Source organism: Saccostrea cucullata, unplaced genomic scaffold (assembly GCF_032062105.1).
Source record: "Saccostrea cucullata isolate Sc308-1 unplaced genomic scaffold, CSIRO_AGI_Scuc_v1 ctg6952, whole genome shotgun sequence".
Classification (NCBI taxonomy): domain Eukaryota; kingdom Metazoa; phylum Mollusca; class Bivalvia; order Ostreida; family Ostreidae; genus Saccostrea; species Saccostrea cuccullata.
Genome location: NW_026928181.1, coordinates 9,233 through 32,574, shown reverse-complemented (window position 1 = coordinate 32,574; position 23,342 = coordinate 9,233). Strand labels below are relative to the sequence as shown.

Here is a 23,342-nt window from a genome sequence, read left to right as displayed (position 1 = left end):
ACCATAGCTTGGATTTGTTAAAAATTTATCGATAGGAGTGCCATTCAGAACATTTCACCCGTTCAGAGGACAAATAAAATGCTGACAAATTTGTTGCACAATGACATGCTGGTGAGATAATTCTGCATACGTATTCAAAAGTATCTGTCCGTAAATTATTTTCCTACCACAGGTTTAAAACTGCCCATGGTAGCTATTGCCAGCGACATTGTTTAGGTCTCTTTTATAGTTTACAGTGTAAGAATCATTCTTTAAAAAATGGTCGCTTATGCATCAGATGTAATGAATAGAACTATTGAAGTTAATTAAGTCTTTTTTTGAGGAAGAAATAAACAATACCCTGAAGAAATTTTTAAAAAATTCAACCATTAAATAGCAAGTATACACAAATATATACAGGCATGTACCATGTGTACATGTGTAGTATCGTTTGTGGCAGCCAGAACATTATTTTACTCTTAATTGAAAAAAATATTCACCATACTTCCCAGTACTCCCTGGCTGTTTTATGAAAGGAATTATAATTTTAGGTCTCAGGTATATTTTAGAACAATGGCTACACATTTACCTAACACATATTTTTAAAAAAATGAAGATATATTGAAAGAATTTTAAGGAATTGATTTTTTAAAATCTATTCTGATCAACTTCACAAAATTTATATCACTAGCCCAAACTGACAGATGATGAAATAAGCAAATAAATTATTAAAGGTTCCTTTTTCCTATTTGTAACCATTGTGTGTCAAGTGGCAAGGAATCTCTTAGGATAGCATAAAAAAAGAAGCAAAAATGAATGTACAAAAGTCGATAATTTATCCAAGAATTAATTTTATTTTTTTTTTATTTCCTCCTCCTACGGGACTTTTTCATTTTGATGTTCGTAAACCTAAAAATAAAAAAATGCTGGCCTTATGTATCATTGTAAGTGACAAAAATGAGGCCAGTTATCTTACCATAAGTCAGATCTGTGCATTAGAAGCTGGGTGACTAAGATGGCTTTTTCTTCTATTCTTTTTTTATTGGGGGGGGGGGGGGGGTGGGGGTGGGGGGGTGTTACTATGAGTCCTATCTGTGCAATGGCAGCCTGGTTTGAAATTCTACGAAAGTGGGGTTTGGGGGTGGGGGTGGGGGGAGGGGGGGGGGGGGTTGGGGGGGTTGGCAGGGTGTGATGACTTACCATGAGTCCTATCTGTGCGTTGGCTGGATGGTGCCTCAGGAGGTGTTTTTTGGGATGATGGAGGGGCTGACTTACCATGAGTCCTATCTGTGGTTGACTTACCATGAGTCCTATCTGTGCGTTGGCGGGCTGGTGCCTCAGGAGGTGTTTTATGGGAGGTGGGGTTGGGTGATGACTTACCATGAGTCCTATCTGTGCGTTGGCGGGCTGGTGCCTCAGGAGATGTTTTTTGGGCGGTATCATGTCCTGTAGGACCTCCTTGTGAGGTTCCATGATGTCCGTCACTGATCTCCCTGTTGTCTTGGCCAGAGTCTCCAGGGAATGCATGGCCTATACAAAGAAAACAACACATAATTTCATATTATCGTTCGTACAACTGAATGGAAAATTCTAAATTCTTGAAATCCCCTTGTTAGCAAAGAAATCTTAACGAGGCCCGATCTAGTTGAAAATTACGAAAACGGAATGATAAAAAAATTTAATTCTTGGAAATATACTTGTATGTTTTATGCTTAGAAAAATTAGAATGAAATTTTGTTACCTTGCCTTTATTGTAGTGAAATGGGGGCACTGTCAAGATATGGACCATTTTTCGTGTTTTTATACACAATTACATACTAAAACTATTCAATAAACAAAGAAATTTACAAATTTAAAAAAAAATACATGATAAAATTCTTTGTTTTTCACATATATCATGCAATTTTCATTCTTCTTATAAAAAATGAAAAGAAAATTGGAGGTAGCCTTTATTGCAGTGAAAAGGGGGCATGTCAAAACACAAAATTTGGATTTATTCTATCCAACTTCGTATTTTATAGGTCGCAATGGGTTTACATAACGCCAACAAACGATTACAATAATGTATTAGTTTCTAAAAAAAATAAATAATTCTTACATTATGAAATAATTTTCTCGCCATGCTTTATTTTTCTCTTAACACTCGACGTTGTTTTACGTGGAAAAAAGGGGTAGAGGGAGGGGGGGGGGGTAAGGGCGACAAAATTGCAATTTTTACTAATATCATGTAATATATAGAAAAATAAAATATTTCGGCGGTTCAATTTAAATGATTTATAGAATTATTTTACTTTTTAAAACTGAAGATAATCCATGCATATTTAATTATTATTATTATTATTATACACAATTTATAAAGCGCTAAATATAATATAAAATTACTCTAAAGCCCTGTACATAAAATATAAGCATAAAACATAAAAATTACAAGCACTGTAGGACTAAAAATACATGTCAAAGCCGTAAGAATACACATAAATAAACTTTTAAAAGATTACAAATTAAAGCTATAAGAATATACATAAATAAACTTTTAAAAAGATAAGAAATATTTATACATGTTAATTGCTGTAATGTCCCATGTTATAAGATAATTTAAATTTAAAAATTTAAAACAAATAAGAGTAGCTTCTTAGGAATAATCTGGGTATGCAGTAGTAAATAAATAAGTTTTTAATAATTTTTTAAAACGAATAAAATTTCTTTCCAATCTCAAAGTTTGAGGAAGACTGTTCCACAATGTTGCACTAGCCACGTCGAATCGCCTGTCGCCATATGATTTAGTCTGCGCACGCGACTGAACAAGGAACATGGAGTTCTCTGAGCGTAGAGATCTTCTAGGCGTGTAAACCTGAACCAGTTCTTGTATATATAGTGGTGATGTTCCGTTTAAAGCTTTAAAAGTCTGTAGAAGCAGCTTGTACTGGATTCGATGTTCTACGGGAAGCCAATGTAAGTTGACTAACACAGGTGTTATATGATCATGTTTCTTTGTACGAGTAATTATTCTGGCGGCCGTATTTTGAATCCGTTGAAGTTTTGTTAAGGAACTGGTGCATATACCGTATAGTAAGGCATTGCCATAATCTAGACGGGAAGTAACAAGTGAGCATACCAGGGTTTTACACGCGCTCTCTGATATTAAAGGTCGAATGCGTCCAATATTTCGCAGTTGATGGTAACATGACTTGGTAATGTTTCGGATTTGGTTATCCATGTTCAGCACAGAATCAAAGAAAACACTTAAATTTTTCACACATGATGAGACTTTAACTTTATTTCCGTCAAAATTGATGCTATCTTCATTAAAATGATGAATTCTCTGTTTTGGTGCAAAGATAATAAGCTCCATTTTTTTCTTGATTTATCTTTAACAAGTTAGAGCGCATCCAAGAACTTATATCGGAAAGGCAAGTTTGCAAACGAGATGCCAAGTCTATCCAGTTGGTAGTAGGTGCTATTGCCATATACAGCTGAGTATCATCTGCATAACACTGGAAACTCATGTAAACAGTTGTGTTTTCGGCATATATCACAAATTGGCTTAGCAAACAGGCTGTAAAGCTTAGGTCCAAGGACCGATCCCTGGAGAACGCCAAAATGTAGATGAAAGTCTCTAGACTCGGATGAACCTATAGCAATACGTTGGTGCCGATTGCTTAGGTATGATCGTATCCATGACAAGGCCGCACCAGTTATGCCAAACGAAAATTCTAGGCGATTGATAAGAATATTATGATCAATCACATCGAAGGCTGCAGATAAGTCCAGCATTAACAGAACAACACTTGAACCCTTGTCTAGCGCTGATGTTATATCATGGTGGACTCTCAAGAGAGCGGTCTCCGTTGAGTGATACACACGGTATGCTGACTGCTGTCTATCATGCAGGTGGTTTGACTGTAAATGATCTTCCAGCCTAGAATTTACAACCTTTTCCAGGATTTTAGAAATAAATGGAAGGTTCGAGACAGGGCGGTAGTTCTTTAACACCTCTTTGTCCAATCCCTGTTTTTTCAAGAGAGGTCGAACAACAGCATTTTTCAGTGAAGTTGGAACAGTTGATTCTGATAATGATTTATTTATAATGGTTGTGATTGTTGGAAGAAGACTGTCAACACAGGATTTCAAGACGGAAGTTGGTATTGGGTCTAACTCACATGATTTAGATGGAGAAGCCATAATGATCTTTCGAACCTCTGCCTCTGATGCTGATGTGAAGCACTCAAGTGATTTGCCCTCAAATCTTATGTCCGCTCTTAGAACATCCATTGAGGTCTGTTCATTTAAGTTTGAAAGATGGTCTCTAATAGTATTGATTTTATTTAGGAAAAAAGTGCCAAAAGTATTTGAAAGGTCCTGTTCACAACCATTAGAAGGGAAAATAGGTTTGGTTTGCTTACCTATCAGTGAGTTTGTAAGTTTATATAATTTTTTCTGGTCGTTTCCTACCTCGTCGATTTTATCTGAATAGTATTTTTTCTTTGTTTCTAGTATTAGCCTGGTTACTTGAATGGATGTGTCTCTGAAAATTTCTCTATGAACAGTCAGGTTTGATTTCCTCATCTGTCTTTCAGCCCGACGTTTTTCTCTTTTTGCCGTCATTAGATCCTCCGTGTACCATGGTGTATTAGGACGAAGGGTGATTGTTCTTGTCTCTTCTGGGACATGTTTGTTTAGGACGGCCCTTAGCTCATGGTCATAGCCAGTGATGAGATTCTCCAATGAGTCGGTTTTATCACTAAGGACTGGCGAAGAGTCAAGGTCAGTCCTGAACTTTTCGATTTCAAGTTTTTTCATCCTACGAAAAGTTACTGTCTTTCTTTCTTTGGGAGTCTTTGCAACCTGCAGATAAGCTTGGATGGCAAGATGATCACCTGCAGCGTTGCCGTTGTTGTCGCACAACACAGGGTCTTGTATGGTAGGTAAACTTCTTAAAAGAGAGCTTGCGTTCCTTGTTATGAGGACATCCAGTGTATGGCCCTTGGTGTGGGTTGCACCAACTACGTGCTGCGACAACCCATGCTCCTCAAGTGTAAGTATAAACTTATTTCCTTCACTATCATTGGGATTGTCAATGTGAAAATTTAAGTCTCCTGTTATCACTAGGTCTTCTGGAATTATGACAAGATTGTCAAGAAAATATTTAAGTCCGCAATAAAAAGAGTGTGTATAAACACTTCAACATGTTCAAAGAGACAGACTAAAATCGTTTACTTTTAGTTGCAATGTTTGTTTTTTAAACTCACAAATTGAAATAAAACAGAAAAAAAATTGATGAATCTGTACCAAAAAATTAATCCCTCAAAATTAATTAGGTTCCAAAGTTGTTTATTAATTTGAATATTTAAAAAAAAACATAATAGAAATGCCAGCTTTCAATGCATATTCTATAGAGCTACCAGGTAAGCAAGATCAGCGAAACATTTTAGCGCAATTTGACGTCATTTTAACTGTGACGTTATTGTGTTCAATTGTGACGGCAGTCAAGGGTATTGTGACGTGCCTGAGTCGACGCTGCGTTAAAACGTATGCGCAGATCAAGTAGATCGGGCCTCGTTAAATCAGATATCATGTAAGAACATTCTAATATATAAATAATAATTCAAAATGTGAAATTCTTTGTAATATTTCTCACTAAAAATAAATAGACTCTTTTTTTTAACTTACAGTACTATGAACACGTACCTTCATAGCTACTTTATTGCATTCATACAATCTGTGAATGCCAAAGCCATCATAATGCTAATTAACATAAAATTTAGTTTGTATTCATTCCCTCAGACTCAAGAAGTTACAAAACGTTGCTGATGCCCCACCTGTTCCCTGACAATGGTGTTGGGGGAGGTGATCTGTCTGACCAGTTCGTGCACCACCTCATGTAACGACTTCTTCTGGGCGGCCAGGATTTCCTCTGACGCTTTCTCCCCCTCGATTTCCGAGGCACACTTAATCAGCATGTTCTCCAGGTTATTTTTAGCCAAGTCCACAGCCCCACTGGACACCTGATAGTGAAAGTGAAAATAGACAAGGAAATGAAAGTTTCAAAGACATTAAATTTTTGCACATCATGTGCTTCTATTCTTCATATTAAAATGGCTCTACACAAAATTGTGCTTTTAAATTCTTGAAAAAATATAAAGAAATGAAAAAAAATTAAGTTAATCCACAAATTCTAGAATTCCATTATTAAGCTCTCATGCACGCATGGAAAATTTCAATTTTGAAAACACAAATAAAAAGATATTATGTCTTGGCCTAAAATCATGAACATTTGAAAAGGAAAAGCATAAAGGCTTGCCCACCCACCTCTTTGGTAAGGTCCATCATGACAAACAGAAGGGCCTTGAGGAAGATAAACTGGTGCTCCAATACCCACTTCAGGGCCATCCTCTCGTACATAAAGCGGACAGCAAGGCACCTGAAATCATACCAGAAATAGAGTATAAAACTGACAGCTAGACTGTCTTGTGTACCTACCTACTGAACATCTACAAGTAAATACCATGGTCTATAAAGCAAACACATGACAAACGTATTCAGTATGATTTATAAATCCTTTATAACCACTGTATATCATTTTTGCATATTTACTTGTAATTTGCACTTAAATTTTAATTAATATTAAGTTTTCATTAGACATCATTATTGCTATCAATATCATGACCAAATGTACTGACTTACTAGTATATGATCTTCACCTAATGTACTTTTTATCTTTTTTTTTCTATCAAGGTCTAATTTCTTCCAAATAAATACTTACCCTCCAAACTTGGCGTACCAGGCTCTGTCATAACACAGAGAACACATCCTCTCTACCAGGTACTCAAACAGGGGCAGCTGACAGGCCTGGGGAAATAGAGAGGAATCAAAATCATAAATCTACACTGCATTCCAGGTTAAGTAAATATAAAGAGCCACTCAAAAAGTTTTTGAATATTATATAAAGTTTTAATATCTTCTTGCATTCTTACCATATTTGTTCTGTCTAGAATCAGGACTAATATAAATTTTTATTTCAATTGACACTTCTTCGAACCCAGTTGCTGTGTCCTTAATTTAAACCTGGGCTAGAGTGCCCATTTTATATTTACTCCCTCCTTCCTGTGTTTAGAATCAGGGAGGATTCCCAGTTTTACCCTTACCTTCTCTTTAGATCCCAGTAGAGTTATTCGTATTTCCAGGATTAGAACCAGATCTGGGTTCCTAGTTTTACACTTACCCTCTCTTTAGATCCCAGTAGAGTGGTAGCTGTATCCAGGATCAGAACCAGAGCCAGGTTCCCTGGTTTACACAGCTCCTTCTCTTCATGTCCCATGATAACAGCGAGGGCATCGATCAAGATCTGTGTGTCCATACCCTGCAGCTTGTTCTGTTTGTCTCCAACTGGGAATGGACCTGTATTGACAGAAAAAATCATTTATGTGTCAATATGTCACAGTTAACAAATCTTAATTCTAAAGTTATTTTTAAAATATTTGAAAATTATGTCTTTCATATTATGTCGTAATGAATAGGCAGAAAATTCCTTTTTTTCTATAATAAAAAGCACAAAAGTTTTACAAGTTAGCCATTTTCCCTAATTAGTCTGCTTCAGTAATCCACAATTAACATGATTAAAGCAAATTATTTCTATACACAGAACAGTTACACTCTTTAAATTATTGACTCACCACACTGTTGAGATATGGCTATCATGGTGTAGTGTTTGACCATACACGCCATGAAGGGGAGAGCAATCTGTCTTAACTCCTTGATGGCTGCTGCAACTGTAAAAGAAAAATCACTATCACTCACTGATCAAATCACATGGACATCTTATGAAAACTAATAAAAGCATTTTAGACAAAACATAAATGTATTCATTTTGCCTTTGGGTCCTTGATTCAAGTAATTAATCTTACAGCAAAAAGTCATCTGATGAAATAGTCAGTCAAGCTGAGTCAAGCAGCTTGTACTCATCGACTCTGACCAAAGATCTTTTGTCTGTATGTGTCTAGATGGCACACAACTTACCAAACATTCCAGTCAGGGCCTGCTCATGAACCTTTCTGGAGTGAGCGTCGGGATTTTTGTACAGCTGGCTGGTCTGTATGGGAATCTCCTTCTCTGTGAAGCTACAATTTTCGATTCCATTAAAAACATGTACATAAATGAATTGTTCCTAACTGAAATCTTGTAATATAATTAATATGCACACCACAATAACCGTTTCCATTTACATTTCTTTTCTTTCAGTCTAAAAACAGTTTGTACAAAATGAAAGGAGACAAAAAACTTTTTAATTTGTATTTATCTTATTTCTAAATTTGATAAGATATAAATATCTTATTTTCCATTTTTGCTTATAAAATACCTAGTGTATGTGATCATTTGTACACAAATTACCAGTGTTTGTGTGATTACCTGGTGTGTGTAAACAGATTGGTGAGGGTGAGTTTTTCGTCCTCCAGGTTCATCACAGAGACCAGGAAACACTTGATGAGTTCCCAGGCCTGTCTCCGGGCAAAGTTATCTGTGGTGCTGCACTTCAGTGTGGTCAGGGCAAAGTCCACAGCCTGGGGTAAAAGTAGGAGAAAGTGTGTCAATTGAAAGAACAGTTAACAGGCGAAAGTAAATAGGTGATTAATATTGATAAAATTTATGATAATTGTGTACATTTTAAAGTAATATCACTGAAAAATTTTTATGAGATATGTAATTTGTGAACTTAGTCAGCCTTTAGCATAATTAATAATCATTACTAACTTAAAGATGAAAATACATGTACATTATATGTAGATAAATTCATGAAATGAATTTTTCATGAAATCATAACCAGTCAAGATCAATTTAGAAAGTGCACCAATAAAGGAAACTTAACACCATATCATTCAAAGACCATGTTTCCATACTTAGCTTTGTATCTCTTCTACATGTATCCATTGTATAAGTCACAATTCACAATTATTGTACCTTTTCTACTGGTTTAGTGATGGGAGTTTTACAATCCTGGAAGTAGATGGTGATACATGGTCCAACTGTCTCACGGTCATTGTAGTGGAGCTGTGGGGAAAAATTTTAATTTTAATTACTTATCTTCCCTTTGTTAGAGTTTTCATGGCTAAAGGTCTAAGTGTATAAAGTTTTCAGACAAGTGGTTTACATGTAGCAAAAAACTTTCTATTCTTCTAATTTCTATTCATAATCTGTTATAAAAGTTTTACAAGACTGTCTCTTGTATAAATCCCAACCTTCTGTGGCTCTCTCAGCATTTTGCGATTTCCACCACCAAATTTTCCGAGAACTCGAAATGCGACATGAGCAATGTTGTCCACTGGACTTCTCAGGGTCTTCCATAAAGCCTGTAAATGTAATATAAGAAATAAATTAATACATCTTCTCATTTAATAAATAATTATGTCTGAAGAACAGATTTTAAATTCTGAAGAAATTACAATCCCCTTACGAGGACTCCGAGGTTAATTTCTTTTGCACATGTAATAGATCTATAATTACACAATTTTAACAATTTTTAAAGTCTTAAAACTTTACTTTTTTGTCATTTTGCTTAATATTACAATTTAACACCAAGGTTGAAGTCCTAAAGTGAGGAAAACACCTAAAAGAACAAAAAGGTTGCACTTTCCACTAAATCTCTTACATCCTAGGAATAAAACACCAACTGCTCCCATGGCTATATCTGTTAGTATACCCCTCTGTCTTTACCTGCATGAGTTCCGCCCTGACGGGCTGTATGTGGTCATATAGAAAGTCGGGCTGTAGATTGTCCACACACAGCTCCAGGGTCCTCAGTCCCTGACTGACCAGCGTCTGTGACCCATTCAGCGCCGACACCAGGGGGTCCATCAGCATGGGGAGGTAGGGTAAGAGGGAGCTCAAACGGACCGGAACAGTCAGACACAGCTCAACGAACAGGTCCTTCATGTGCTGCCTGTGTAGTCCACTCTGTAAGCTGTTCAAACCTGAGGAACAGAGAAACTGAATTAGTATGTGGTCTACAAATATGCTATAAGAAATAACTCTTATTCTTTTTTAAATTACATTTTTGCTATGGTCCCTGTTAATAAATGTAACAACAAAGTGCCTTCAGGTTTAAGTGAATCTCATATGCAGTGGAAATATGAATCAAATTTGATTTACATTGTACACGAACCTATCTAACAAATCTGCTCTTACATACATTTAAGAAAATTAGTATTCTTGAAAGTTAACTTATCAAATATTTCCTAAAAGGATGCATACAGAGAAATACTTGGTTTAGAAAAAGCTTAAGTTTTCTTTCTGAGTTTAAAACATTCCTTACCCTGTAGTAGATTTGGGAGTAAGGGAAGGAACTCCTGGTACAGCAGGTCGTGACTTCCTCCTCCGATAGATCGGAACAGGGCCCTCAGTAACAGGAAGTAGTTATAGGGCTCCTTGGCACTCATTGCCAGCTCCATGGAGCGGTTCACTATCGTGTGCAGATGTGGCTGTAGAAAGACAAATAACAGCTCATCATATGAAAAGTAAAGTAATAAAAGTATAGAATCCATGTAAATTTTGGGGGTTAGGGGTGGGGGGCAGGAGTGAAATGAATATATATGTGACTCTTCACAAAAAAGATATAACACGCAAGTCATTTTTCTGCAGAATTTAAGCAAACAGTCACATATGAATTATACTGAGCTATTTATCTTGCAGAAGTCATACATGTATTTGACTTTAAACATGTAATTTCTAAATTCTGTCAAATTAACTTACCTTTAACATTTGTTCATTCTCGTTTGCAAACAGAGACACAGAGCCAAACACCAGCTTGAACAACTTCAGGTAGAGATTGGACCGATCCAGATTGGCTGTTAACAACAAGTCAGATATCATCAACATTTTCTAACAAATTTTTGATTAAAAGAATTATGAGCTAAATCAAAAAGGTTTTGATGGAGTTATTTGATGCTCATTATTCCCTTAAATTCTCATCTTCTTGACTTCAGTATGAACAGAATCATGTAAACTCTTCATTCTTGTACAAAATGTACTCCAGGACTCGTATCTACATGACTGTATATGCACAAGACTGAAAAATTCTAATAAAATAACTAAGATAGCTCTATTTACTGATTCCAGTCATAATTTACTGATTCCAGTTAGTCTTTACTTATCCAGTCAGTATTTTCTGATTTTAGTCATTTTTACTGATTCAGTCAGTATTGTATTCACTTACATCCCATTTCCTCTAGCCTGGCCAGCAGATAGTCAACAAGAATGGTGGCAAATGTGGCAGAGGTGGTGGGATTAGCCAGGAAGGAGTTTGCAACAATCTGAAAGAAAACAGTGATAGCAAGTAATGTAAAATGATAACATTAGAATTAGTCAAGCTGAAATTAAGTGTGTTATTAACTGCATTTAATACCATCAACACATGTACAAGACATTATCAAACATCTGTTGAAGTGACTTAAATTTTTTGCTTGTATATATATATGTACATCTATCAAAGTAGTTTTACAACTAAAGAGTTTGGTTTTTCAATCAATCAATCAAAGAGCAGACAACTATAGTATCTGTAAATTGAGAAAGAAAGAGTTGTGTCCCCTACCTGTAGTGCATAATTGTTATGAATCCGATTCACCATGTACTGAAAAAATAAAATATTTTTTAAGGTTACCAGTTAAAAAATTTCAGAAAATGTTGCTAATAAATTTTAATATACATGAACTTTTTGATTTTGAAACTAAGAAGAGCAAATGCATAGAGTACCTCGACAGTTGAGGAGAAGATCTCTTTGAATGTCAATGGATGCATCATCGTGAACTACAAAGAAATAGAGACATCATTTTCACACCCTGTACATACAGTCAAAAAAAACATGCTTATAAGAGGTTTTCATTCCCCTTTATTCATATTGTAAACTTATCAGATATAACAAATAAGCTTATAACGAAGCAAAATAGTCAGTTCCTAGCACTCTGTTATATACAGTTGAACTTCAGTATCTCCAATACCATGGATATGTCGAAGTGATTTCGAAGTCCCAACCATATATTCTTTATAAGTATTTAACATTTGATATCTCAAATCCTCAGATATATTGAAGTTTTTTCTCAGTCCCATCAGGTTCAAGATAACAAAGTTTAACTGTATGTGTATTTTACTGTACACTGAATTAATGCCTTAGTTGTATTGATGACAATAGCCACAATCTATGATAGTTTACTCACCACTCCAGCAAAATGTTCTAGGACTTCCTTTTCTTCTTTAGTTCTTACTGTTTGAACCCTGTCAACCAAAAAACCTCTTTACAGAGAATGACCAGGTCATAGAAAAGCTAGCAGTTACTTTCTAAAACACTTTTATGCATTATTTCTTCATGTAATTAGTGATTTACGAGTTTGATAAATATACATCTGTGTAATTTTAGTTTTCACACACAAAATTTTCTAAGTTTAAAGATCAACCTTGGACAAAAATCCAAAAATTATAAACAAGACTGAATACAATGACAATTTGTTACATAATTACACATTTCACGTATATTTGCACTTGTAATGCTTGTTTGGTCACTTACACAGCTGGCCTGATGACCGCTTGACCATTAGCCCCGATGTTGATTGTGTAGATGTCCAGTGCCTGCAGAGCAAACTTGACCAGTCGGATGTAGACCAGGGCCTCCTTAGGTAAGAACTGCTTGTTCTGGACTGTGGCAGCTTCTGTAATACAGAATTTTAAAACAATTTTGAGAAATAAACTAGCTAATAAATATTGATAAGCATTTTTTAAATTAGGTGTATTACATTCACATACATATGCACCGAACACTTCTTTTGTTCCTTATTAAAAGCATCAACAAATACAGTTCATTTTCGGCATCTCGAGCACTAATTATTTCAAATACCATAGGTACATGTCTGTCGAAATGTTTCTGAAATTTCAACCCCCTGATTCCTTTTAAATATTTCACTTTTAATATATTGAATCCAATAATATCAACAAAAAAAAAACTTTCTTTGTCCCATTGACTTCGCGATAACAAGTATTGGCTGTATTTTTAGTTATTCAACATTATGTCAATAAAATTAATTCAATGAAAATATTCTGTTATAAATCTCATCTTAATTATTTGTAAACAACACTAACCTGCGCCCACGGCTTTACAGGAGACGATGCCCCAGGTGATGGTTTTGACTCCACACACCAGAGTCTTGACCAAACTTCTACAATCACTGACCGAATAAACGCTGTACTGACTAGGAGTTACACCAAAACGGTTCTGCAGCGACTGTGATGATAAAAATGTCAAGTAAAAATTTTTAAACATCTTTCATTTCTGCATATAAAAAAAAGTTTCTATTTTTTTAAAAGACAAGAATGACAATACCATCATGATTTTACAAAATTTTCAAATGTGACTAACATAAAAAAAAACATCACTTACCTGTTACACTAAATTGTTACACTTACAATTTCATTTCACTGAAAATTGGTATTAATTAGGTCAATTGATGAGACCTTGACCCCTACTGACCTTTTCAGTCCAAGCTTTGTCTGTGTCCTTGGTTGCCGTGTCAGCCAGGAGTGAGGCGGTCATGGGGGGTTTACTCTCCTCCACTGGAGTCTTAGGAGCCTCGACCTTGACCTCCACATTCTGTTTGGCATCGGTCAAGGTCGGAGTCTGCTGAGTTGGACTTTGTGGCTGTTGTTTGCTGCAGGGGATGTATAAAAGTATAGGATATCATCACATTCATTCCTGGGTCATTTTTACAAATAAATAGAGATACAAGTATTTATTATCAACCATTTTCTTTGAACAGAATAAAATTTGTTTTTACCATTTCTGTAGAATTTGTGGCAGCTGAATCTTAGCAATGGTTTTGAACTTCAGGACAAACACTTCCAGCATTCTCATCAGCAGTTCTCTCCCCTGAAATGATGAACATACAAACATCTGCAATCCCTCTCACCCAAACCACAATTAACTGTTCTTCAACAATAATGAATTTGTATTGAAAAGCAAAGAGTTATTAGTTCGCTTTAAAAGTTCTCAGGCTTCTTTGATTTTTTCCCTCCACCTTAAATCAACATATATTTATACTTTCAATATAAACTCTATGAATTGAACATCAAAAAATTGCAAAATTCTTTTATAATTTCTTTTCTTAGCTCTAATAGCATAAATTTACATTGTATAAACATGTTACATTTAACAAGAGGCCCAAGGGCCTTGAATCACTCTTCTGATAAATTGTACAACCTATCACTTGTATTTGAAGCCTCTAATCCTAAGTATCCTGAAACCCAAGTTGCATCACCTGATAAAATTTGATGATTCTAAGCAAATTAGGACTACTTTTTGGTCTATATTCTTGAAAAACCCAAAATGCTTCAACTGACAAAGTTTGATTATTCTAAGCCAATAAATACCTAAGATACTTAAATATAGCCAGGAAATGTCGAAAGTAGGTCATTGTGACCCACATTTTAGTCAACATTTTTCAGAGTCCCAAGATGCATCTGCTGACTAAGTTTGATAATTCTAAGCCAATAAATACCTGAGATATTCAAAAGTAGGTCACTGTGACCTACTTTTTGGTCGACATTCTCGGAAAACGCAAGATGCATCAACAGTCAAAGTATGATGATTCTAAACCAATAAGTACCGGAGATACTTTAATATAGCCATAAAATGTCAAAAGTAGGTCACTGTGACCTACTTTTTGGTCGACATTCTTGGAAAACCGAAGATGCATCAACTGACAAAGTTTGATGATTCTAAGCCAATAAGTACTAGAGATACTTAAATATAGCCAGGAAATGTCGAAAGTAGGTCATCGTGACCTACATTTTGGTTGACATTTTTTAGAGTCCCAAGATGCATCTGCTGACCAAGTTTGATAATTCTATGCCAATAAATACCTGAGATATTCAAAAGTAGGTAACCATGACCTACTTTTTGGTCGACATTCTCGGAAAACCCAAGTCAACTGACAAAGTATGATGATTCTAAACCAATAGGTACCGGAGATTCTTAAATATAGCCATAAAATGTAAAAAGTAGGTCACCGTGACCGAATTTTTGGTGGACACTCTCCAAAAACCAAAAATCCATCAACTCACAAAGTTTGATAATTCCAAGCCAATAAATACCTAAAATTACTGAAATATAGCCAAAAAATGTCGAAAGTAGGTCACTGTGACCTAATTTTTGGTCGTCACTCTCCGAAAACCCAAAATGCATAAACTCACAAAGTTTGATGATTCTAAGCCAATAAGTACTAGAGATACTTAAATCTAGCCATAAAATGTCAAAAGTAGGTCACCGTGACCTACATTTTGGTCGACATTTTTCAGAGTCCCAAGATGCATCTCCTGACCAAGTTTGATGATCGTAGGTCTGAAGGTAATCAAAATATGCCTTTTAAACAATTTGAAAACAATTGCCTGCCAAATTCAAAAAGTAGGTCACAGTGACCTACTTTTTCTTAAATATGTTTTAAGGTCCCAAGATGCAGCAACTTACAAGATTTGATGATTCTAACCCTTTCAGTGCCTGAAATAATGGGATTAAATGTTTTATAAAGGATAAGTCATAAAGTTCAAAAAGTAGGTCACGGTGACCTACTTTTAAGTTGACGTTGTTCAAGGACCCAAGATGCATCAACTGACTAAGTTTGATGATCATAGGCCTAAAAGTGTCCAAAATTTGCCTTAAAATCAATTTGAAAACAAATGCCCGCAAAATTAAAAAAGTAGGTCAGCGTGACCTACTTTTGAGTTAAGATGATGTGAAGTCCTAAGATGCATCAACTTACAAGATTTGATGATCATAGTCCTTATAGTAAGCAAAATATAAACATTTTTATTAATGGTACATTTAGGTAAACTTTAAAGTGACCTTGAGACCACGCCCTTTGCCCCAGGGTCATGCCTCGAACAATTTTTAATCTTCAACATATTCTGATCCTTGTGTGTAAGTTTGGTGAAAATCTGCCTGGTGGTTCTGGAGAAGAAGATTTTTTAGCAACCAGTACTTTTGGTTTTGTTTTCCTGATTATCTCCCCTTGTTTTAGGGTCCCAACCCTTATTTTAGTATAAATGGTAGCCCTTGGGCCAAGGATACCCTGTGACAAATTTGACACTGATTGGCCAAGGGGTTCTTGAGTTATGGCCCATATTCTAAAAAGTTAACGCACACCGCACACCGCACAAATGGCCATAGCATTAGCTCTTTGAGCCTTTGGCTCAGAAGAGCTAAAAATCAGACAGATAACTCTGTCACATAATCACAAAGTTTCTTGTCTGTCTTTACCCTTAGCTCTGATAACATAAATTTATGTTATATGAATATGTTGTATCTGTAAATCAGTCCATGGACTCACATTTCCATTTTCGGCCTCACTCTTGGCCCTGATACACTCGACCAGGTTCAGTAGGAGTTTACAGGACATGGTCTGTATACTGCTGGGGAGGGACTCGTCGTGGACGTTCTTAGAGAAAAGGTTGACCGCCATCGAGAGCTCCTTCAGGGGCAGGGACTGACGCACGTGATGGACCAGGTCAGCCAGGGTACTGTAGGCCAGGGGGCTGTCAGTGGAAGAGGCAGGGAATTATATATACAGATTCTAATGTTCAGTGATGAGGATGAAATTTTATGTAAACTCCACAATAACATTTCCGTAAGAAAAAACACAAAAAAGGCTCAATATTGTAAAAAATACATGATTGATGCACAAGTTTATGATTCCCTACTAAATAAACAGAAAGTTTTATAAGTTCATGACATGTATAATTTACATGTATGCAATTATACAAGCAGCTTCAAAAGCCTAAAAACATACTAGTAAATATCAAGTATGAAAGTCCAAACTCACCGTAAAGATTCATGAGTTGTCCATCCTGATCCAATCAAAATTTTCTCATCAAACAATTTGTCAATGACCTGTACAAACTCTGTAGAGAGAAAATATCAAATGCATCTGAGTTACAATTAGTTCTGCCAAAAGAATTTTTTTTCAGTTGCTTAGAAAAAATGATTCTCTGTGTATTTCATGACTCATTTGTACATATTATACAGAATTTTGATTTCTCAAGAACATTGCATGTTATACAGGTATCCAAATTTTCATTTATACAAGTAGTACTCTAAAGCCTGTAAAATTCAGTAAAATTGGTAAGGTGCCCCCTTACTGTTTCTGAGGTCTGTGGCCAGAATGTGCCGGGCAGCTATCAGTAACTCCTTCCTGAGATGGGCCACTTCCTGTGGGCAGAACTCCAGCAATCCCAGAAGGCCGTTCACCATGTGATTAGCATGCTGCTGGACTTGTTCCTATGTTGGAAATACAATACCGTGTGTGTAATCCAAAAGAATGAATATATTTACGTGATTTATGTAATTCTTCAAAACTTTGAACAAATTTTAGACATCTTTGATGCAAATAGACGGTACACTTTTTTTTTAATTGAAGTTTTATTTAAGATCACACAAAGCTTTAACACTTAAATTTTTGCTTTTAACCTCTTTAATTTAAAAAGTTGCCTTTGGTCTACAGCATGTTTTAAAACTGAATTATTTTTTTCAAAACATCCAGTCAACTGTTTTTTGATACCATGAGAGAAGTAAATCACAACTGTGCAAAATATAAACCTGATAAATCCTGATGATGTAAGCTAGGAAGGAGAGAGTTTTTATCTGAGCTGCAATGAAATCCACAAACACTTCCTTGTTGAACGATGGACTGGTCCTATAAAAAAGTAAACAATTGTATTCAAGTTCATTTCAATGCAAAACTTACAGATAAAGCTTTTTTACACAGGAAAATCAGTACATAATATATAATATTATGTTACAAGCAACCATATATTTAATGTAAATGACATATTTCTAACAAATTGCTCTCAACCTGCAATGCTTAGCCTTTTGATATTCATATTTTTTGAAATAACATGATACAATGTATAAACCAGAGATTGGGACTGACAAACTATGAAAGAGAATATGAATTCAAGAGGGGGAGAAAGAGACAGAGAGAGTCACAGAGACAGAAAGAGAGAGAAAGAGAGACAGAGGAGAGATAATTCTTACTTGTGAATGGCTGAGGGTTGTAGTGTTATGGTATTCATGATCAGGGGAATGAACTCTGCCACTTCCTGGTGTACGTTGGGTTTATACAGCTGGTACATGAGGACCACTATAATGGGCAGCTCGGCCAGCACCTTCAGGGACAGGACTCCACGGGGGATAATGTTATACTGAAATCAACAAATGTAAATTTATTTCCAGCTATAACGGAAGTTAATACCACACAAGTAATCCAAAAATAAAGTTTCAATTTTTTTCAACAGGTACATGTATTACCTTTTGGGGGAGAAAAAAATTTCAAGTTTGAAATAAGGTAATGAGCTGATCAGAATTATCATAACTCTCTAAGATTTGTTGAAGTCCAACCTCTAGTAAATTCATTAATCAAGCGAAAATTCTACATGAATTTGATGTTTCTGAGTAAAAATTCTCAAGCAGGTGCTTTTTTAAAAACAGTTGAACAAATTTAAAAGACACATTTGAAGTTCACTGGCAATCAAGAGATTGCAATCCTTTACAGAAGAATACTCCAACTTTTGACATGATTATAATGATGACATACTGATATGTTCTGGTTGTCGGCATTTTTCTTGTCTGTCAGTATGGTTGTCGTGGTGAAGGTCTCCTGCAGTATGGTGTCGACATTGACCTCTGTAACGTCCTTGACCTTAATCTGACTGCGAGGCTCAAAGATCTTGGCCAGATGACTGGGTATGGTGTTGTAGATGGTTTTCACAAACTGAAGGAAGTCTTTTATCTGCAAGGAAAAAATTCAAATTCTCCCAAGTTTAATTTTTCAGTAATTTTCACACATTTTCCGGGAAAGAGAAAACATGCACAGTGATTTTCATCATATTCAACAGTATAGTTCTAATATTTTCTAATATTTTTTAATAGCAGTACAAAATACATGTATGTTTTCGATTAGAATGACAGAAAGGTGATAAACTTTCAAAGCATTCATCTGAAGAACACAAATTTCATCATCTTTTAAAAATATATGTCTGTAAACAATTTAGAGCTGCACTGTACACGTCTTTGCTGACCTTTTTAAAAACAAATTGCTTGATGTGAAGAATTCTACACAACATATTTTGAAAAAAAAATGTCAAAATTATGCTTATTTTGTTGATTTTTTTCCTAATGCCGTAATGTTGATGTTTTTACCTCCTCATTCATCTGTGGCCTGTATTGTTTGTGTAGCTCTATAATGATACGTAAACACACCAAGACATTCTCCTCGTTCTCAATCTGTAATAGATAGGTTGTACACATTAATGTCATTCCAATTGTTCTTGTCTGACATCACAATCTAATTCCTACATTGTAAGCTGTTAATTCTACAAGTATGACACCTTTTTAACAATGGACCAAAGGAAAAAATATAATAACTTTCATGAACAAGTTCAAATACAGAGGCCAGCATCAATTTAAAACTTAACCGATTTTTAAGGATACTTCAGAAGATTGAATATGGGGAATACTAATAGGATCAATTTAAAACCTCAACAATTTTCTAGAATTTCTTTAAAACAAGAGAAATAAGATACAAGTAAAAGCAAAGTAATTTTTAAGGATAATCTTAAGAGTTTGACCATGTGGAATGGGATTGATGTAAAATTTAAGAGATTTTGAAGGATATCTTTAAGATTTTGAAGATGAGGAATATAAAAACTAATTGATATTCAAGGATACCTTAACAATTTCAACTGAGAACAGGACTGAATTAAACATTAAGTGATTTATAAGTATACCTTTAAGAGTTTGAACATAAGTGAGAGGATCTGCTGAACATATTTCTTCAGGTGCTCATTGCTCGGAATCCGATGAATAATCTCCAGTAGTAGCTTTCTCAGTTGCTAAAAAAATCAAAACATATATACAATGGCTCTCCTATACAATGTGCATTCCATACAAAAAGTTTTCTTTGAGTATGACATTAAGTGATTTCTGTAGTTTTTGAGAACTGGAACAAATTCGCTTCTTTTTCTCACATTTCATTACAATGTAATTCTTTACATTTCATTTATTTTAAATATTTTGATAAAAAAAAATCATCTCTAATTTTTTTTAATTTCCATTACATTTTCTTTATTTTCACCACTTTTAAATATTGCTCCATAAGTATGACATGACAAAGACACTAAATCTGCACTAATTTTTATTGATTAACAGTACTGTAGAAGAACTTTTTTCCACGTGATATTAATTTACGCAATGTACGTGGTTGCAAATTTTCTGCAGAAATTTTGTTCCATCGAACTTGATGCAAATATAAGGCATATCAGGAGAGTCTTAAAACATCCGCATAATTTTCTACCAGCAATATGAACAAAAATAGAGATTCCCTGGAATTATGACCCCCTGGAAAAAAAAATGTCTACAGTATCTGTGATCATTGAACAAATATTTTATAAACAGCCCGTAAATATTAATAAACAGCCCGTATCCTGACCTGCATGTTTTGTTCAGCAATAAACTGTGGTTCCCCTTCATCTAGGATCTTTAGGAAGACCTTCAGTGCCTCGCCCAGGAACTGTGAATATTGGGGGGACAGAACCACACTCTGTAATGAGAGGACAGATAAAAAATTAGTACATATAGAGTAACTACTTTATCTTTTATCAACATGTAATTTTGAAATTAAAGGATAATTGTGAATTCATGCAGAAGTTGGATCCTCTAAATAAAAAAAATCATTGTCTTGTGCTGTGTCTATGTTCATTAATCACTGAATGAATAAAAATTGAAATATTTTATAGAAAACTTAATCAGCTTCATATAACTAAAAAAATATGTTGACTTGTCAATATAGAATATGTAAATCTCAATGTGCATTCTTAGTAATACCACAGGAGTCTGAAGTTTTTATCGTAAATAAAAGTCCAGAAAAAAAATTTCCCACCATCAACTAAAAAAACACTTTTTTTAATTGAGGATGGGAAATGGGAATTTTTTTTTCCGGATTTTTTTTTTGGATGATAATAACTTCAAACTCCTGTGTTATTACAAGAGCGGTAAAAGATTTTTAATGAAAACATTAAATACACTTACTTCAAAATTCTCACTCAGTTCTTGAGCTGCCTTCAATTTCTTCTCAACAACTAAAACCATATCCATAAAACATGTTATTAAGGTAGTCAAACTTTGAGTTTGAGTGGAAAAATTTTTTAAACAGAAGAAAGTCCTCTGTAAATTAAAATTCTCAAGAAAATTATGAAATCTTTACTCTTTGTGGTCAGATCTTATCAGCATTATACTGTCATGTCCGCCTCAACCCAAAACAAACAGGGAGTCAGATCGACAACAACAAATTTTGTTAATCATTCCACAAAATTATTAACACAAAAGTTTTGTTAATTATTTTAAAAAATACTATTATAATTTCAATTCCTAGAATTTGATTATCTTCTCCATACTTAAAATGTAGCATGATTGTCATAAATTATATATTTATTGAATCCTAATTATCACAAGTATTTTGGAAACTTCCTATTTTTTATATAGAATGTGAATAAGAGGGGGGAAATGAAAAACTACACCTTGGAGAGTAATGTACTGGTACAATCTATATTCACCTTAACTGTAGGATAACAAAATATTTAATAGAAAATCTTGTACACAAATTTGATGTTGTAATGTAAAATGATTTACTTCGACTATTTTTCTATCAAGAGTTAGATTCTATTCATATCCAGTTTTAATATACATTGTACTGTGAAATCACAAATTTTCGTAGGGGTTTAATTCTTGTTGTTTTCAAGGTATGAAGAGACCCACGAATTCTTGTCCACCACGAGATGTAAAATGTTTACATTCATAACTACTCAACAATTCTTCATCCACGGATTCAAATCCCCACGAACCAGATTTTTAAAAAAAAAGATAAACTTTATTTAAAAAAAAAAAATTTTAAAACTGCCAATGATAACACAGCCGTAATTTTAAGAGGTTGACCTAAAAACTAAAAAAAAGGGAGGGATATCAAAATTATAATGCAGACTTTTTTCACTGATGTTGTAAATTTCTAATACAAACACTGACAAATTTATGCAGAAACAGTTTTAGCAAGAGTTTTCACCCAAACCACGAAAATTTGATCCCTCTAAAATATGTGATTTTACAGTATTGTACACAAAATCGATGTTCATATAAAATGTTTCATTAAGCAAACCTTTTCCTATTAAGAGTCTACAGAATCAGATACTTACTCCCTGGGGTCGGATCTGCGATGAGAGCAACGTACGACCTAAAGGTCGTAAGTTGACCTGTGACATCATGGGGGCTCAATGGCGATTGCAACATTCTGAGCAGTTAAGGTCTGAAATAGATTTCAATCTTCAAGAAATATAACAAGTTTCATACAACTAAGCAAAATTATTTTTCCAGCATGTTAAGGCCATTACTGATAAAGCAATAGCATTCTTTTAAGAGTAATATCAGACACAGACTTTTACATTTACATGCAATTAGGCTTAAGTTAGAACTATGTGTCACACATAGTTCTAACTTAAGCCTAATTGCATGTAAATGTAAAAATTCCATAACCAAGACAAAATATTCTCCAAACATGTTTATACTGTAGAAAAGGATCAACGTAAGTTTTCAAAATTTCGGGTTGGAATTTTTTTTGTTAAGTTTATGTAGCGTACAGTATATAGGGAAATTATACTGCCTCGCTAGTGAGCTAGCTTTTCTGGTGATGCGATAGAGTCTCCCTCTATTTCAGGCAAGTTAAGCAACGGCGAGCCTGTTTAACCCTTGGATGAGTGACCGCTTCACATTACATTCACATCTGAATTTCAAATTAAATGGCATTACTTATAATTATTCAATTAACTTTTACAAAGTCGATTAAAATTTCAAACGTTTCATATTAGATATTATTCAACAGTTCAAGTACAGATTTTTTTTCTTTTCCCTCGTTTTCCAAAATTGTCTTTATCTGTTTATCATATGTTTATAACCTATATAGTTATGTTTTTCAATGTTCTCCCAATTTTAGTTAAAATGATCCACATAAAGACACAAAATATAACCTTTTTTTTTTAATGCTGGACATATTCGGTATAAAGACCAATATTAGCCAAGATTTCCTCTATTTCTGAAGTTAGAAATTCTTCAAGAAAGATTCTGGAACATACATAAATATTCGTATATCAGCTAATCTGCAAGCACTACTTACCTATAAATCTATGAAAAGCTTACGTTCTCTCCATTTTAAAGGATTACTTCACTAAATTATAAATTAACAAAATTATTTTTGAAGAGGCGCTAGCAAGACCGGTGCCATTTTGATAATAAT

General features: G+C 34.6%; 1 protein-coding gene across 1 annotated transcript; it reads right to left on the bottom strand.

Annotated features, from left to right (window-relative positions):
- Window positions 1-1,179: 1,179 nt before the first annotated feature.
- LOC134276688 (transformation/transcription domain-associated protein-like) lies at window positions 1,180-23,342 on the bottom strand (the record flags this gene model as incomplete). Its single annotated transcript, XM_062758961.1, has 33 exons — window positions 23,223-23,342; window positions 22,249-22,358; window positions 21,092-21,141; window positions 20,493-20,603; window positions 19,792-19,896; window positions 19,205-19,288; window positions 18,600-18,794; window positions 18,041-18,207; window positions 17,603-17,699; window positions 17,146-17,284; window positions 16,830-16,908; window positions 16,338-16,542; window positions 13,791-13,882; window positions 13,487-13,664; window positions 13,099-13,240; window positions 12,530-12,671; window positions 12,183-12,240; window positions 11,722-11,775; window positions 11,561-11,599; window positions 11,186-11,282; window positions 10,723-10,817; window positions 10,286-10,451; window positions 9,688-9,944; window positions 9,213-9,323; window positions 8,935-9,024; window positions 8,386-8,537; window positions 7,996-8,096; window positions 7,653-7,748; window positions 7,202-7,377; window positions 6,743-6,828; window positions 6,289-6,400; window positions 5,799-5,984; window positions 1,180-1,509 (listed from the first exon to the last, which is right to left on the bottom strand). Coding segments are annotated over exons 2-33 (4,086 nt in total), but the record flags the coding sequence as incomplete, so codon positions are not given.